Below are 15751 nucleotides of genomic sequence, written 5' to 3' on the forward strand. Positions count from 1 at the left end.
TTGTGTGACCATAAGGTTTGCAGATGAGAGCTCTTGCATACAGAGAATAAAGTAAGATTTAAGGCCTTGTTGCTGAAAGTATCTTGCCAATGCCCTCCTCCTGTTTAAATCTGGATTCAGTTTGGTCACACCAGCTGTTTTGAAAAACAGAAACTGCTAAGAGCTGCACTCACTTCTGTGGGACATTCCACAACAGTCTCCCTGGGCAAGGAGGGTTACTTTTGGTATCAGGATGCCTTACATATTCAGGGACATTAATTCAGAAAGTTCTCTTTCCACATATCTGTGTTCATTTGTATCTTTTCATGCATCTGTGTGTGTGCTGGAGAGAGAGTTGATGAAAATTACTGGGTTTTAGTGGTTTCAAGCTTAGCTTTCCCACAATAAATGATTTTTACTGCCAGTCTGGAAGCAGTAGGTTTCTGGTTCTTTTTTTTTTTCCTGGAAATTACTTTCCCAGCCTGGGGCTACTGGTTAAGAAAGTGCTGCCATTACATACACAGGTTCTATCCACTAACTTCATAAATGTTAGTATCTCATTGAAATTTGGTGCTTGCTTCAGCATTTCAAAAGCCCTCAGAATGGTACAGTACAGTAGGTAATACTGGCCAGCCCTTGGAATGACTTGCTGAAAGAACATGGAAATTGTTCAACAGGGAGTCCAACACAGACAACAGGAAATTTACTTTCTCTAAGATGTCTCAGTGACTGTGGAAGAGCCTTTGCCTTGTCTGTTGAGGGATGTGCACAGTCGTTGCACCTGTATCGCCCCTTCCTGACATGGGGTGGGAAAGAGGTACAGCTCTCTGTGGTAACTGTGAGAGGTGGGGGAGTAGAGAATGTAAGACAGAGAACAAAGATCAGGCAGGAGGCAAAGTCTGTTTTACCCTTCTGTCCTTTCTTGATCCTTCCAATAAATCTATTGCTGGTCTACCTCCAGCTGCCTGGCATGGCTGTCTGATGGACAGCCATGAGACACAGAGGAAGGCAGCCCAGGGGCAAGATATTCCCTGGAAGAGGCATGAGAAGCTCTGTTTGCAGGCCCCACTCTCAAGCCTGGCTTTAAGGCCATTACCTTCAGTGGGCAGTCAGACACCTTTTTGGACCTGGTCTTCCAAGCTGCCTGGTGTGGGAAGTTGTTCTAACCCAGAGTCCTACTGCCTGCTCACAGAAGGAGATCATAAATATAAAATGTAATCCTCACTAAAAATATGGTTTGAAAGGGTCATCAACCTGAGCTGAAAATACTTATGAGCAGACTACTGTACGTCTGATCCTTAATTCTAAATGCTAAGTCATTGCTAATCCATAGTGATGAAGTGTGGTGTGGACAGGTCCTGCTAGCAAAGGGATGCTGGGATGAGGGATCAAAGACATGCTGACAGAATTTGCTAGGCCAAGAACGGAGCAAATACAAACTTGAGAAGTCGGCATGCACTTGCATCTGTGCTACATGCTCAAGGTCTACAGCTTGGAATGGCAGCATAGCCCACACAGCAGCCTCTTTGCCTCCAAAGGATTACGGGTGCCTGCACTCAGATGACCCCAGGAAAGGAACCCAAATAACAGGGGTGTATGATCCTGAAAAAGAGAGCTGTATTGCTAGACTTGTTCTCTCTCTTTTAGATATATTTATATTATTATTATTCCAGTGCTGTCTAAGCAGAGATAAAGAATCCCTTTTTGAATACCCTTTTCTGCCAGCTAGTCCTTGACTTGTGTCCTCAACAACTGTGCATCACCATAAGGAAACAGCAGATGGAATCTCATCGTTTACTTGTGCCACACTGAGCCTCATGTGAAAAAAAGTAGATTTCTTGTTTCAGGGATTTTTCAAAGCTTAACATACATTTATGGTGACATTGCCTTGAGATTTAACTGTGAGTGTTAAGAAAAGCAATGTGCCACAGTGATGTGCTACAGAGACCAGACTGCCCTTCAGGCAGAAGTGTTCTGCTTAGAAAAACCCTTCTGCCAAAGATGCCAAGTGTCTTGGGGTTTGTGTTTATTCAGAACAGATATAATCTAGTTATATATTCTATGATATATGCTTTTTCTGTTGACAGGTAACTCAAAGAAATATTACCCAGGAGGAGTGAAATGTAAATTTGAACATGAGCAGTCACAGTAAATAACTGACAAGGTCAGAGCCCAGGAACACCATTTATGCAGAATTTGCCCCGAAAAAAAAGAAGGGTGAAATTAGAAGTGCATCTTCTGCTTTAAGTGTAAGAAATATAAACAACCCAATTAAGCTATTGAGACATTCCTTCTGTGCTCTTCCATCGAAGGGCTATTTCTACATTAGCAAATGCAAATTTCCCAGGGAGGCAGTGTGGTTCCAGTGGGCAGCAAGCTGTCGGAGTCCTGTCCCTGAGTCTCCCTCAGCCTTGGACTAATCCTGTTGTTACTTTTTGTAGGTGTCCAATAAAGGGTAACAGGCTCAGCTCACAAGCACTGTGAGGATTAGGCAGGCATCAGTTTCACCTCTTTGGGAGTCAAACATTATTTTCTATAGTCAGGACATCAAACCCACGGAGTAGAGGAATGGCCCTGGATTACACGCAAGTTCAGTGCCAGGGTGCATTCAATACAGCACTGCTGCCTTGGTGCCTGTGTCCAGCCTCTCCCATTTTACTCCAAAATGTAAAATCAAGACATCACTTCCAATTTACACAACGAAATGACAGTATGGAAAGCCAGACACAAAGTACATCTATGCATTTATGAAAAGGTTTTCTTTGACACCAATCCTACAACTTTGTGCTTATTCTACACACCCACTTTGACACCAACTTGAAGGTATTATCCATTTTTTTCCCCCATTGATTGTTTTTGCCTGGCACTAGCTGCCAGATGTGGTGTGAGTGGATGGGGCATGGGAGAGTGCCTCACCTGGAAAACCAGAAAGCTGCCTCAGAAACGAGGAGTGTTCCTTGCCCTCCCATGTTCTGCAGAAAGGTTATGTGGCTGCTGTACCCTGACTGCGAGTTTTTATGCAGCTTTTGCTCTTTGGGCTCCGCGGGATGCCCGGGAATATTCCTTGCCTGTCCTTCGCTTCGTGCCCAGATGAAGGTGGGGTGATTTATCCTCCTTGGAAAGCCCTGAGCCGTTTTCCTATTTCCCATTCCTCTGACAGTCCAGTCCCCTGACCGTGCTCCAGGGTCTGGCAGGTGACCGGAGCAGCGGCCGGGTGCGCTGCCCAGGGCAGCTGCCCTCGCCAGTGCCGGCAGCCGGCCCCTCCATCTTCCACCGCATCGCAGGACAAACTTTTCCCGCAGAAGTCCGTTCCCGACAGTTTCTCGGAGGGGCTGGGCTGCCTCCAGCCTGGCGCTTCTCAAGCCCGGAGAGGATACAGCCCTGGCCACCCCCCGAGGGGGCTCGGGCCGGGCACCCCCGCTCCCCTGCGGCCCCCTCCGGTCCCCGCCGAGCTCCGCGCCGCAGGTGACCCCCGGGGGAGGGCAGGGGCCGGGGGAGGGGGCGAGGGGCGGGGAGGCCGGGCCCGGGGGGTCGTTGTCAGCGGCGCCCGCTCGGGGCACGGCTCGGCGCGGCAGCTGCGCTCGCTCGGCGCGGCGGCAGCGCGGCTCGGCACGGCTCGGCATTGCCCGGCTCGACTCAGCACGGCCCAGCACGGCTCGGCTTGGCTAGGCTCGGCCAGACCCGGCTCGGCTCGGCTCGGCGCGCCATGCAGCGGAGCAGCCCCGGCGCGGGGCTCGTCCTGGCGGCGGCCGCCGCGCTCTGCCTCGGCGGGGCGGGAGCGAAGGTAACCCCGCGGCACCGGCACCGGGCAGGGCAGCGCGGCAGCGGCGAACCCCACGGGGAGAGGGTGCCCCGGGAGCCCCGCCGGGAGGAGGGAAGGGACTGGGAGCCCCCGGGGGAGAGGGGTCCAGCAGAGCTGCCGGGAGTGCGGTGGTGCTCCCGGGACGAAGGATGCGCCGCGGCCACCGGCAGGAGGGATGCAGGGGGGCGGCTGCGGGTCCCTGCGCCCGGCCCGCGGGGTCCACTCGGCCCCTGCCCCTCGACGGCGGGGTTTGGGGTGTGGGGCCGGCCGGGGACTCGCCTCCGAGTCCGAAAGACACCGGGAGGAGGGATGGATGCTCCGGGAGCCTGGCTCCGGGTCACCCTCCCCACATCGATACAGCCCGACCCGAAATCCGGTGCAAGCCGCGTGGAAACCGATAGAACAGCATTTACAGCCAAAATGAGAGCAGCTCGCCCAAGGCATCCCTGCCACGGGACAGCCTGGCATGAGGAGTCCGAGCAAACCACCTCGTGGTGTATTATACCCCACGCTCTCCGCTCTTGAGCACCTCGGCTGTAGCTCGGGTAGTGCAAAGGACAGGTCCAGCTCCCAGGGCAGGCATCTGGGCAGAGCTGGGAGCCACTGGCTGAGCACGGCGGGAACCCGAGCGGCGATGGAAAGGCAGACGAAAAAGGACAGCGCACCCCAAACCCAGGAGCAGCTGCAGAGCAAACTGGCTCTCTGGGCTTTAGGAAGGGTGAACAGTCCTGGTCCCGCTGAAGTGAGAGGGGACTATTCCTATGGACCTTGACAGGGTCAAGGTTTGATGCTTCTGGTGGAGATTCTCAGACCTATAAATCATGAACCACTACAGTATAAGAAAATTATATTCCATACATTTATGTCTTTTGTTACATATAAATGTATATCTATATATAAAGGTGTGGGATTGCTTTCCCTGGTGAAAAACACCATTATAATTCTGCCTGATCCACCAACTCCCTGCCACAGCATATACACACAGCAATGGCTGTGGTTGAAATGAAGGTGTTTTATCCCACTCTGGTATCCTAGCGAAGATAGCTACAGTGAGAACTTAATTCAGCCACATTTCTGGCATTGAAATACTGAGTATCAACTTTACCAAGATCTGTTGCTTTGTGTGGTTGTGGAGTTTTGTCTCTTGTTTCTCTTTTAAGTCAAAATTGAAATGCAGAACCTGCAAGCTTACCCTCATCCAGCTGCATACCTCTCTTATTAAAGTGCATGACTTCCTTGCTTCCCTGAATTATTGCATCCTTCCTGTGCTGTTTCTGTTCTAACTTTGCCTGTACAGTCATGAGGAGAAAGTACTGTTAATGTGCTGTGCCTTTGGGCAGGAGAGGCAACGGTGGGACACAGAGTGCATCAGCAAGCTCTATGTTTTTGCATGATGTTTCTTTTTTTCTGTGTTTCCTAGTCAGCTTCTGTTGTTTTCTAGCTCTGAAGTCAAGAGTGTTTGGTTTCCCACCAGGCAGTATTTGAATTAAAGTATTGACCAACAGCACTACAGAAAAGAAACTACCTCCTTAATGAAGAAGCAGCAGCCTCCTGCCTACTTTTCCGAATTGACTTCTTGCTGTGTCAATTATTCTTCTGATCACATGTTGTTTATAGGCTCTTAACATCCTGGACAATTTCTTTTTCAGAATAAACCAAGGATTTTCTATTGCTTGTCTTCCTAAATGTGACAGGGAACTGTGTGCCCAAACAGACGTGCATGTACATCTCTGGCTCCCTGTTTTTGTTATTTTTTTGGAGTGAGTTGCACTTGCTTTTTACTCATCAAGGACTGCACTATGCTGTGTAGCCTTCACTATTTTTATCTTTTTGGCTACACTGATAGTGTTGCTATGCTAGTAGAAAAATACACATCCCACTCTAAGTTGGTGGTTCAAATGTAGTTCAATTTAGTCTTCTGGCTTAGAGTTAACAATATTGAAAACATAACAGAAACTCCTTTGGCAAGGCCAAGGTCTGCACGAGGTACAAGGAACTGAATTGTTCTTTTCATCCAGGAAGGTGGTCTCTGCCAGTCAGAGCTGAGAAACTTTGGGATGCTGTGAGGTAGCGTGGATGTTTGAAACATGTTTAGTGGAAAAGTAGAGCTCTCTCTGGAATCTTTCACCGAGTACTACAGCAATTTAAAAATAGGAGTTAGATCAAATGAAAGAAAATTTGAAGATAAGGTGCATGATGTTTCCTCCTCTGTGTCTGTATCAGATGGAACAAGATGTGCAGATAAGTGGCTTGTTTATCCTGGAGGAAGAACGTAAGCCTGATGAAAGAGTAACATAGTCAAAATTATGTCTCTGTATGTCCATAAAATATTATCTGTTTAATCAAATCCCTGTGGAGGAGGTCTCTATGCCAGTGCCATCCTTCATCTGGTATTCTTCTGTTCATTTACTGGCTTACAGAAAAAATCCAGCCTTTCTTACTCCTTTTAAGAGAAGAAATCTTAGCAATCCTAGACCCTCTAGTTGAAAGTCGTAGTTGTGTTTCCAGCGAGAACTATGGCAAAATTCCTGCTGGTTTCAGAGGAAGTAGGATCCTTCCCAAGATCAGTGAAAGATTAAAAAAATTCAACTACTAAAATATGCACCTCAATTAGCAAAGAATGTGGCCTGATTAGTAAAGTGTATGAAATTTCAGCTATTAAATTCTACGGCCCTGATCAACAAAGCACACTGCACAGTTGGCAATGGATCCAGAATCTCAACTGCTGTACTAGTCTCCTACCAGACCAACCAAGCATGCAGCTGAATCAGTAAATTATGCAACTGGAGCAGCAAAATATGCACTTCTGATTGGGGCAGGAGGACAGGCAAGTTCTCAAATGTTTTACATTGGCACACCATAGGTCTGTAAGTGGTCAGCCTCTGCCTTAAGAAAAGGAGAGGCAAAATACATATTTTGTACCAAGACTTTCCAGACAATTGCTGGACTGGAAAAGTGTGTCCCTCAAACAGCTCAGTGTTTGTTAGCAGCAGTCCCATTCCTTACCAGATGTACTGCACATCTGGTTCCAATCCCAGCTGCTGCCAGGTGTGGGGGTTATTTTAGTAACACTTCAATGGGATTTTAAGGTCCAGGTAGCTTTTGTTTTATTTGTCACCTTAAAGCACTGTATATACACACCAGGCTGTGCTTCTGTCTCACGAAATTAAGCCAGTCAAGACAAATAAGGCACTTTCAAAGGACCTGAAAGTTTTGTTGGCAGTGAGCTCAGTATCTAATAATCTCCTGGCTATTTGTGAAACTACTTTGTTCTTGAGGAGCAGAGAAATCATAAGTCTTTCCTTTTTCTTTGTGTCTTGATTAATTGCCATAGCTGCATCCTATTGTCTTTACAAGGCATGTTGGCAGATCAGCTGTTTACTGTGGGGAAAGTTTGGATGCTTGGCCAATTTGGGAAGCAGCTTGTTCATATATTCTGGTGCAGTAGAGCTGTTTCTCCATAGCTTCTGTGTGTATGCTTCAAAACTCCAGCCCCAGGATCTGATTCTGACCTGCAGAATTTGTTTTTGCTTTAAATTATTATTTTTGCTTTATACAGAAGACCTGCACGTTGTCCTATTTTAATAATGGTGCAGTTTCAGGGTTTCTATAAACTGCTTTTTTTAATGTGTGGAATTAAACTGTGTTATACTGCTCAAGGATGGCATGAGAATTGCTTTGTTTTATTGCACTATTCATTTTAGTACCCAGGAGTCTGAAACATTATTTGAATCTAAGAAGTATCTGGACTTGGAGGTGTTTTTTTTTCCTTTTTTTTTTCTTTTGGTTTTGGTTTTTTTTGTTGGTTTTTGTTTTTTTTTTAATCCACTACATTTGGTTCATGAATCCAGCTTGCATGGAGCTTCTTATTTACCAAATTTCTGCCTCATTTCCAGGTCAGTTCAATGAATGATCCTATTTAGTTCTTTTTCCTGTTTGAAATATTTCCTACTGAGTCCAGAGCAGTGCCCTTAAAACATAATTGATTTGGGTCATTGAACCCTTATTTTTCATGCATGTTGGTTTACATCCCGCCACTGGTCTGACTGGTATTTAAATGAGAAAATTGCAGGCAGATTTCTTCTACAGGCTAAAGTTCACGTGGAGTCTCTGGTGAAATAAGATCCTGGAGTACATATCCCTGGAACTGGGCAGTGATTTGTAACTTTTTTTTAATTCTCTGTCTGGCCGGAGTGTTGTAAATCTGGCGCTCCCTTGTTAACTTCACGCTAAGCAGCAATAATGTCCACAGTGTTTTAGTCCTGATAATTCTAATTACTGAAGCACTGAAGAAGCTGAAAGCTGAGAAGATGGACAAGGCTGGCCTCAAGTCCTGCACAGCACATGGGACAGTTTCTTTGTAGAGCTGAACCATAATTCTCTCATTTGCCAAGGCCAGCAATGGAAGCAGAAGCCAAGGTAAGAGAAACAAGCAGAGGGAGGATTTCTGGAGTGATGTGGGTAATCTTTATGGAGCAGGAGCTAAAAGAGTGCAGTGCCACTAGAGAGGCCAACCATCCTTGGGATGGAAACGCTGAAATATTTTTTTTTCTTTGCTGTCTAAGGAGTTGGAGCAAACAGCCCTGTTGCACTGGTTAAAAAAGATGCAGGGAACAAACTTTCCTTCAGTAACCAGCAAACAATTGCTATTCTCTTCATCTGCTTCTTTGTGTGACAGACCAGAAATGGTGGTAAAATACTCAGGTCTCTTTTCTTCCTGCTTCCCTTTCTTCTGAAAAAAAGGAACTCATGGCATATTTGGTCCTAGAGAGTGGCTACCCAGCAGGACTGTAGCTAGACCAGGTCTGGTAAAGCAACTCTACCAGTTACACACTGTTATTATTATCACTGATATCTCAGGTCTGTAAATGATACATATTCAGCTTGGTATTTAGATACTTCCTTGAGTAGGGGAAGTATTAAATAGGAGAATAATCCTCTTGTACAAAATCATGGCAGGAGGAGGGTGGAGTAGGGACAGGGCATTCCTCTTACAAGCTCTCAGAAGCAAGTGGCCTTTTGGTTCATTTTGAATATCCTTACATCATTCCCAGTGAAAAGGACATTGCAATTTTGAGAGGAGCAAAGGCTAATTTGCCTGTGTTTCCTTTCTAGAATTCTTGGAGCCATACTGGAGCTCACAGAAGTCATCTGGGACTTCAGGAGGATTTAAATCAGGCCATGAGTACTGCTGGCTTGCATTAGCAATGATGTACATTGAGGACAACCTCTGTATTTTGGGTTGGGTGGAGCCCTTTCATGGTAGAAGAGTTGGTAATACTTTTACAGCACCTTTCATCAGAGGATTTCAGAGTTTCACAAATATCTAATTACAGAAACTATTAAACTCTGTGAAATCCTTGGTCCTGGGGGAGTACAGGCCATACCATTATACTTCAATAGAATACAGGGGTGGGTGGTGTTCAAAGTGGCAAAACAAAAGCAAACTTTTCACATGCAAGCCATAACCTGCTGCACTATCTCATTTTCATCCAGTATTTTATTCCTCTCATTTCTTTACATGAGCAGCCAGGTTTCAACACCAAACCAGCTAAACAAAATGGGCTGGCACAAGCCTCCCTTCAGGATTAGCACCAGCTCTGAAGAGGGGACTTTTAGAAGCTCATCAATCTCCTACTGCTCTGTTTCCGTAGCATTTGAGTTTCTTTATTCTGTTAAGGAGTAGCAGGACTGTAGCTCGGGTCAGGTGCCAAGGGTGACAATCAGGAGAGCTTCCTGAACACAGCACCTCTGGAATGAAGGGCCTCCCAAAGCCCAGCCTGATCCAAATCCCAGAAAGTTGAATGCTCAGCCTTTCCAAGGAAGGTGTGCCTGCTCTGTATCATACTTAATTTGGGGTTAGCAATGGGAGATGTAACCACTCGTTCTACTTAAATCCAGCTCCCTCTTACTTTTGAGTTAGTAAATATTCCATTGTTATTAGTGACTGTTTTTCTTAAAGGGATTTTTTTTCCTGGATTTTACTGAAAATGTGTAGCCTTTACTGTTGGTCTTGGGGCTTGAAGCCCAGGCTGGCCATGCCCTTGACTTCTTCTGGTGTCACAGATCTGCATGGGTGGGCAGTTCAGGTGAATCTGAGACCTCACGATTTGAATACAAGGGCCCCAAGCAGTTGCTCATCAAGACCAACTTTAAATGCAAGCTTAGCAGGCTGAACACTTTGATTTGCCTCTAAAATCAACAGTAACTTATTCCAGGTTTCCTGGTTGAAACTTGAATGGAGAAGAAGAAAGGATGTCTGCAAAGCAGATTTATTTGGAAAAACAAAGTGCTCACTGGTTGGGACCCTGTAACAACAAACCCAGGGCTTAGCTTTCCCCCTGTCTGCAGTATCTGTGATACTTTTTCTGCTTTCTCCCAACCCTCCCTACTGTGCCCTCATGGGCTCTCCTTATGTGCAGGCAATAAAGTAAAATTTACAAGCATCCTGCTCTCTGAAATCCTGGCAAAGGTGGAGTCTTGGAAATTTCCCTTTTCGGAGTGCTCAAGAGGAGGCTAATCCTGGGAGAACGAGGTGGAGAGAAGTGCTGCTGTTTGTATACCATCCAAAACTAAGAGTGAGTGCTCAGACCATCACAGACTGCTGAAGGGCCAGCCTCAGCTGCAGTAGTGGCTCCTTTGGAAGCCTAGGTAAAAATATTGCATGAAAGGAAAAAGGGTTTTTCTTTGCTTGCATTTTAAGGATCACTGTTCATGCCTTCTACATAAACCCTCTCACCTGCTGTGTCCAACCAACCTGGTTCCCAAAGAGCTGGGGTAACAGCTCTGCAACAGAGTAGTGGCAACATGGATTGTTTGCAGGTTGTGGCTTTCACATATGGAATGTTTCCTTCTCCATATGTTTGTACAATAGACTTCCAACATGTGAAACAGCTGAAGTGTCTGAACGAAACAATAGGGCCATGTAGCTGGAAATCCAAGCACAAACTCTTGCTTCTTTTGCCAGGCCAGTTTACATGTATATGTGTGTCTTTCGTTTGCTTTTAAAGATTAAACTTTATTTCCTGGGAAGTGGCCAGCAAAATTTGCATGGGATTGCTTTTCAGTTCTCCTTTTTCCTGTTTCTGGTGCTTTCAAAACAGAACAAAGCAGTTCTGGGCACCAAAGCTGCATATGGACTTCATTACTTAAATCTCCCCGACGTGATTTTGGAAGGTGATATATATAAAGTTAATTTGGGAACATTAGTTTTACAGATTCCTTTGGACATATATAACTTGCTCAATGGACTTTTATACTGAACTCTTCAAGCAAACTTTTACTGCAGGGCTATAGCTTTTGTTTTGTTACACCATCTGGTTACCAAGTAGCAGAAAACAGTCTGACCATGTTTTCTACTCTTTAATTTGCTCTGCTTTAGCCTGTTCAATTTATAGAAAATGAAAGCCAGACTGATCTTCTGGAAACTGCCTCATCACCCCTGTTTGTTCCCACCAACCCTATCGTTTACTGTTAATTTTTCTATGGTGTGCTGAGTGCACTTTGTTAATGAGAACTTGCTCTAGTGGAGAAAAGACCTATGTGACCTATTAAAGCCCTGAAGCAAATGGCCATGGCATCTTGAACTCTTCATTACACTGCCTTACTTTTATTTACGGTGGTCCCATCATATTCATGATTATTTGCCTGAGGAGACACTCTAAATGATGCCTTTGTTTCTCTTTCTAAGGCTTTACATTTTTTTGTAGGTTTGAATGAGGGTATTTTCTGAAAAAGGAATCCAACAAACTAGAACATGGATAGCAGCTTTGTATGGATGTAGGAGCTTATTTGGTATGGCATCTTGCATCTTTGTTGGAGAATCTTTATTTGACTGCTGAGTGTCCAGTCACAAGAATTAGCTCTTTTCCCCTGCAAGGATTAGTCTGAAAAGTCCCCAAGAAAAGGCTGCTTGTTGATAGGAATTCCAGCACTCCCTGGTGGATGCTAAGTTAGATAAGTTGTTGTATTCTTCCTTGGCCATGAGAGCTAATTTTGGGATGAAAGGGGAAAGCCAATGTTCAGACTGTCCTTGTAATGACCTGACTCACTTGTATTTGTTGTATTTGTTGCATGAGCATAGCACAATAAATTTGTGAGACACTTATGAGAGGTTTCTGCTCAAAATAGTTCTACTTTATGGGTGTAATAGTTTCAGTCCCTGAGGGAGCACTGCCTAGTCGAGTGGGTTTTTCCAAGCACTAGATGTGCATATTTTATAGAGATTTTTTACATCATTTGATAGAAAAACAGTCAGGCTTTTGTCCCTTTCAGACTAAGATGAGAAGGAGGAAATGAATATTGTAACGTAGGACTGCAGTGAAAGATGGAGAAGAGTTCAGAATAAGACCTGGCACTTAATAAAAGCACCTGGATGTAAACAAAATTAAAGAAAAAATGTCCTATGCCTTGGCCTAGATCTTTTCCAAAGCACTTCTATCTGTATTTCACACTTCTACCAACATTTTATTCACTTCATAAGCATGTCTGCACCTTGGCATGTGACAGCTCCTGGGTAATCAGGGAATGCCAGGCTTGCTCCTGTGATGGTAACTTCAACCTTGGAAACTGATAGCAAATGCACCCACAACCTGCCAAGGCCAGAGAAAAACTATTCATGATAAGCATTTCCAGCCCTAAGGATCTAAATCACAGAAAGAACTGAATAAGGAGAGAGGACTCTGCTTTGCCAGACATACATAGCTGCAGCTTGTAAGATGTCTTGTAGGTAAATCCAGCTCTGGAAGAACTGAAAGGGGAGAACTAAAACTTCTGTGTATTTATGATATGGGGGAAAGAGCAAGAATGAGTTTATTGTTTTTTCAGTGTTCTGAGACTTCCCCTCTGAGCCTTTATGGAGCTGAGTTAGCTGCAAGCCTCCTGCAGTCCCACCTTCGCCGAGGGCAGGGGACATATTCTTTCAGAGGGCTTCTAAGACCATCTGTAACTATTTCTCTGAAGTTCCCTCTGCAGGAAACAACTCTGATTTCTGCCTGCAGAGGAAGGTGAGCCAAATTAGCCAGTAAAGCCTTGCACCCAGAGCTGGGTGATCTTCATCACAGAAATCTTTCATCAGGTGCTCATAAGTCTGTGGCTCCTGCACAGATTTCTGTGCACTGCTCGTGACTGCAGAGTAGGTTGGCATCTCTGACCTGCTAAGGAGGAACTGTTTCTCCTTCTCACCTGAGTCTCCCAAAAGCAGAAGGGCATTGGGCTGCCTTTTCTCTGGGTGCTCCGAAGGCAAGTACAAAATGTCAATGTATGCCCAGAGTGCATATACTGCTGATCATGCTATGGAAAGCTGGGCTGTTCCATGGAGGATTGTTTGGAAAACAGCCCCTGCTTGTGTCTCTGGGAACAAGCATTTTTTTGTTGTTTGGGAACAAGCATCTCTGGAGTTAAATGAGGAGGGCTGTTGTTCTCCACAGAGGCTGGAGTGCATCGCTGTGCCTGGTGGTTGTCGGAGTGCCCGTGTTTGTTTTTTTGTGATTTTTCTTTTCTCCACCTCCCGTTCTCAGAGAGGATCAAGGAGGAGGGATGGTGACCTCATGGTGCAGTTATGCAATCTGCTAGAGCCAGGTATCAAAACACGCTGCAGCTGTGGGGCTGGGACCTCACTGGGGCTGGGGGCCCTGGCCTCCTGGCTCTAATGAGATCACTGACCTTCTCCTGCCACTTCTGCAGCTGCTTTGATTCCCAGGGGTTTGTTGTGGCCATGCCTGCCTAACGGTTTGGCAAACTGCCGCAGGGAATGCCACGGCTGCAGGCGGGCACTGCAACTGGCCCTGGAGACCTAGAGCAGGTGAGGATCTCCTGAGCCCTGCCAGCCTCTTTTCATCCCAACAGAGCTTCTTTGCCTTCATCCAAGGGTGGGCAAACACTACTGCCCTCCCTGATTATTCTTTTTCTCATAGGGAGGGAGAAGAATGTTGCCTGTTCTCCAGTGAAATAAAGCAGTGCCTTCCCAGCAATCTTGTTGTGGTGCTGGAGCTCAGGGCTCAGCTGCAGCAGAGACACATATGGGAAGAATAACAGAGAATAGGATGTCTGCAATCTGAGGCATATTTGGACCTCCAAGTCCTCAAGTCTCGTTCAGACTTTCCATTCTTTGCTCTAATTGCTGAACTTGCATTCCCACCTCCCTCTACTCTTCTAACAGTAGTTCTATTTTCCTTGTCTCCTGCAGTAACAGGCTTTCACAGTCCCCTTCCTACCTGCATTTCTGGTTTCTTCAAATGTCCTGCAAATCATGAAAAATAATAGAAAACTTGGAAATAAGTGTGAAAACAGGGCCCATGAAGCTGCCTAATGTGTGCCAAGAAGGAATATAAGACAAATTGATTTCCTGGAAATGGGATTTTTCCTGGAAATGTCACATCCATGATCACTTTCATGTGGTGGAACTGCTGCTGCCCACCACTGAAATGACAGAGCATTTGTTAATAAATGTGGGTTTGGGTTTGCTCAAATCCAGCAGGTTGCAGTCACTCCAGTAAGTATTTGATCCTTGTATAAAAACATGAGTGCAACTGTGTTGGTACCATAAATGTATTGAAAGCAAATGTGTGCTGGGTCCAGCCTCAGAGTCCACTCTGAGCTCTGTTCAGAGCTTGTTTGTATGAATGACTCGGGGAACAAGGAGAGCACATGAGGGTGTGGGCAGGTAGGTGGGTTTGTGTTGGGACAGGGATATTGGGAAGGCAAGGGAGAGCCCTCAGCAAGCTGCATACTCTCCCCTAAGTGATGGGAACTCTTTTGAGGTAGATCTGAAATAAAGCAGACAGGGAAAACTCTCTTCTAATAACTAAGCAGCATCAGCAATTTTTGTTAACTGTGTCAATCCCATGTCTGATCTACTTCTGCTTGCTCTGCTACTTCCATTCATCCAGAGATACTTGAAGAGTTGCCCCAATACAGCATAAGAGAGTCTCCTTTTGCTAGTGCCTCATGCTTTACAGCAAAGGCAATTTGGCAGAGAGAGAAATGGTGATTCCAAGGCATTTCCAGGAATTCTTGTACTGCCAGGTGGACAAAATAGGTTAGATGTGCTGCAGCTGAATTTAGTTCATGCTAATGAAAGAAAATAAACCTTGCTTGCAAAGATGAGCTGAAAATGCAAATTAAACATAGCACTTATTTTCTATAATCTCCAATTAACCTTGTCCTCTGCTTGGAGAAAGTCCTACCAGCTTTGATCTCTAGATCAGTCAGCTGGTGAAGTAAATGTGGTCACTCCTTAAACCAACAGACTGGAGTTTTGTATCTTACTCTTGGGATAGTCTTTCCTCAGGTCCTGACTTTGACAAGCATCCAAAAAGCTCAGACTTCCCTAACTCGGAAATACTGAGAGGAGAACTTGGGGCTTTTGCTGGGAACCACAAGAATTGTATTTCTGGTAGTTTTGCAGCTGGTTCCAGCCATGTCAGCAAGTAAAGACTTTATCTATATTATGATTTTCCCCTGTAAGCTGGGATTGTGGAATGAAAACTTTCCATTTTGCCTTCTCATTTTCTTTTTAAAATGCTATGTGAAGCATTTTCTGGTTTGGGCCACTCCATGTTCCATCCAGGTGCCTGGCCCTGTTTGAATGTCCTCAGGAGTCCGAGGGATCTGTAACTTACAATGAACCTCCTGTGTCTGGGGGGAGAAGGGGGAAATCTGAGATGCCATATCTCCCCCTCTGTGTTTTCAGCAAAGATATTGGTGTAGCCAGAGCTTTAAAGAGGTCCCTGGGGCAGAATGAATGTGAAGGAGCTGCTGAGGAACCCTCCAGGCACTGCCAGCTCTTTGGAAGAAACACACGTGTGTGCACAAGAACTGGTCTGTCCTGGCAAAGTGAAGAGCTTAGTTCTGTGTATGCCTCTGGTCTAGCTCTAGCCTGGTGCCTTCTTTGGCAGTAATTGTGAATAAAATAAAGTCATAGTTAAATTATTCTCATAGTGAGTGGGGTTCCTTTAGAATGTGTTGATT

At 45.5% G+C, this 15751-nt stretch overlaps 1 protein-coding gene across 1 annotated transcript in view; it reads left to right on the forward strand.

Annotated features, from left to right (window-relative positions):
• Positions 1-7732: 7732 nt before the first annotated feature.
• Positions 7733-15751, forward strand: part of LOC139680090 (uncharacterized) — a 28746-nt gene continuing 20727 nt past the window's right edge. Inside the window, exon 1 of the mRNA XM_071572367.1 lies at positions 7733-8200. Within this exon, the coding sequence (XP_071428468.1) occupies positions 8183-8200 (18 nt within the window). The 5' untranslated portion in view covers positions 7733-8182. The remainder of the gene's footprint in view (positions 8201-15751) is intronic.

Source organism: Pithys albifrons, chromosome 17 (genome assembly GCF_047495875.1).
Source record: "Pithys albifrons albifrons isolate INPA30051 chromosome 17, PitAlb_v1, whole genome shotgun sequence".
Lineage (NCBI taxonomy): Eukaryota > Metazoa > Chordata > Aves > Passeriformes > Thamnophilidae > Pithys > Pithys albifrons.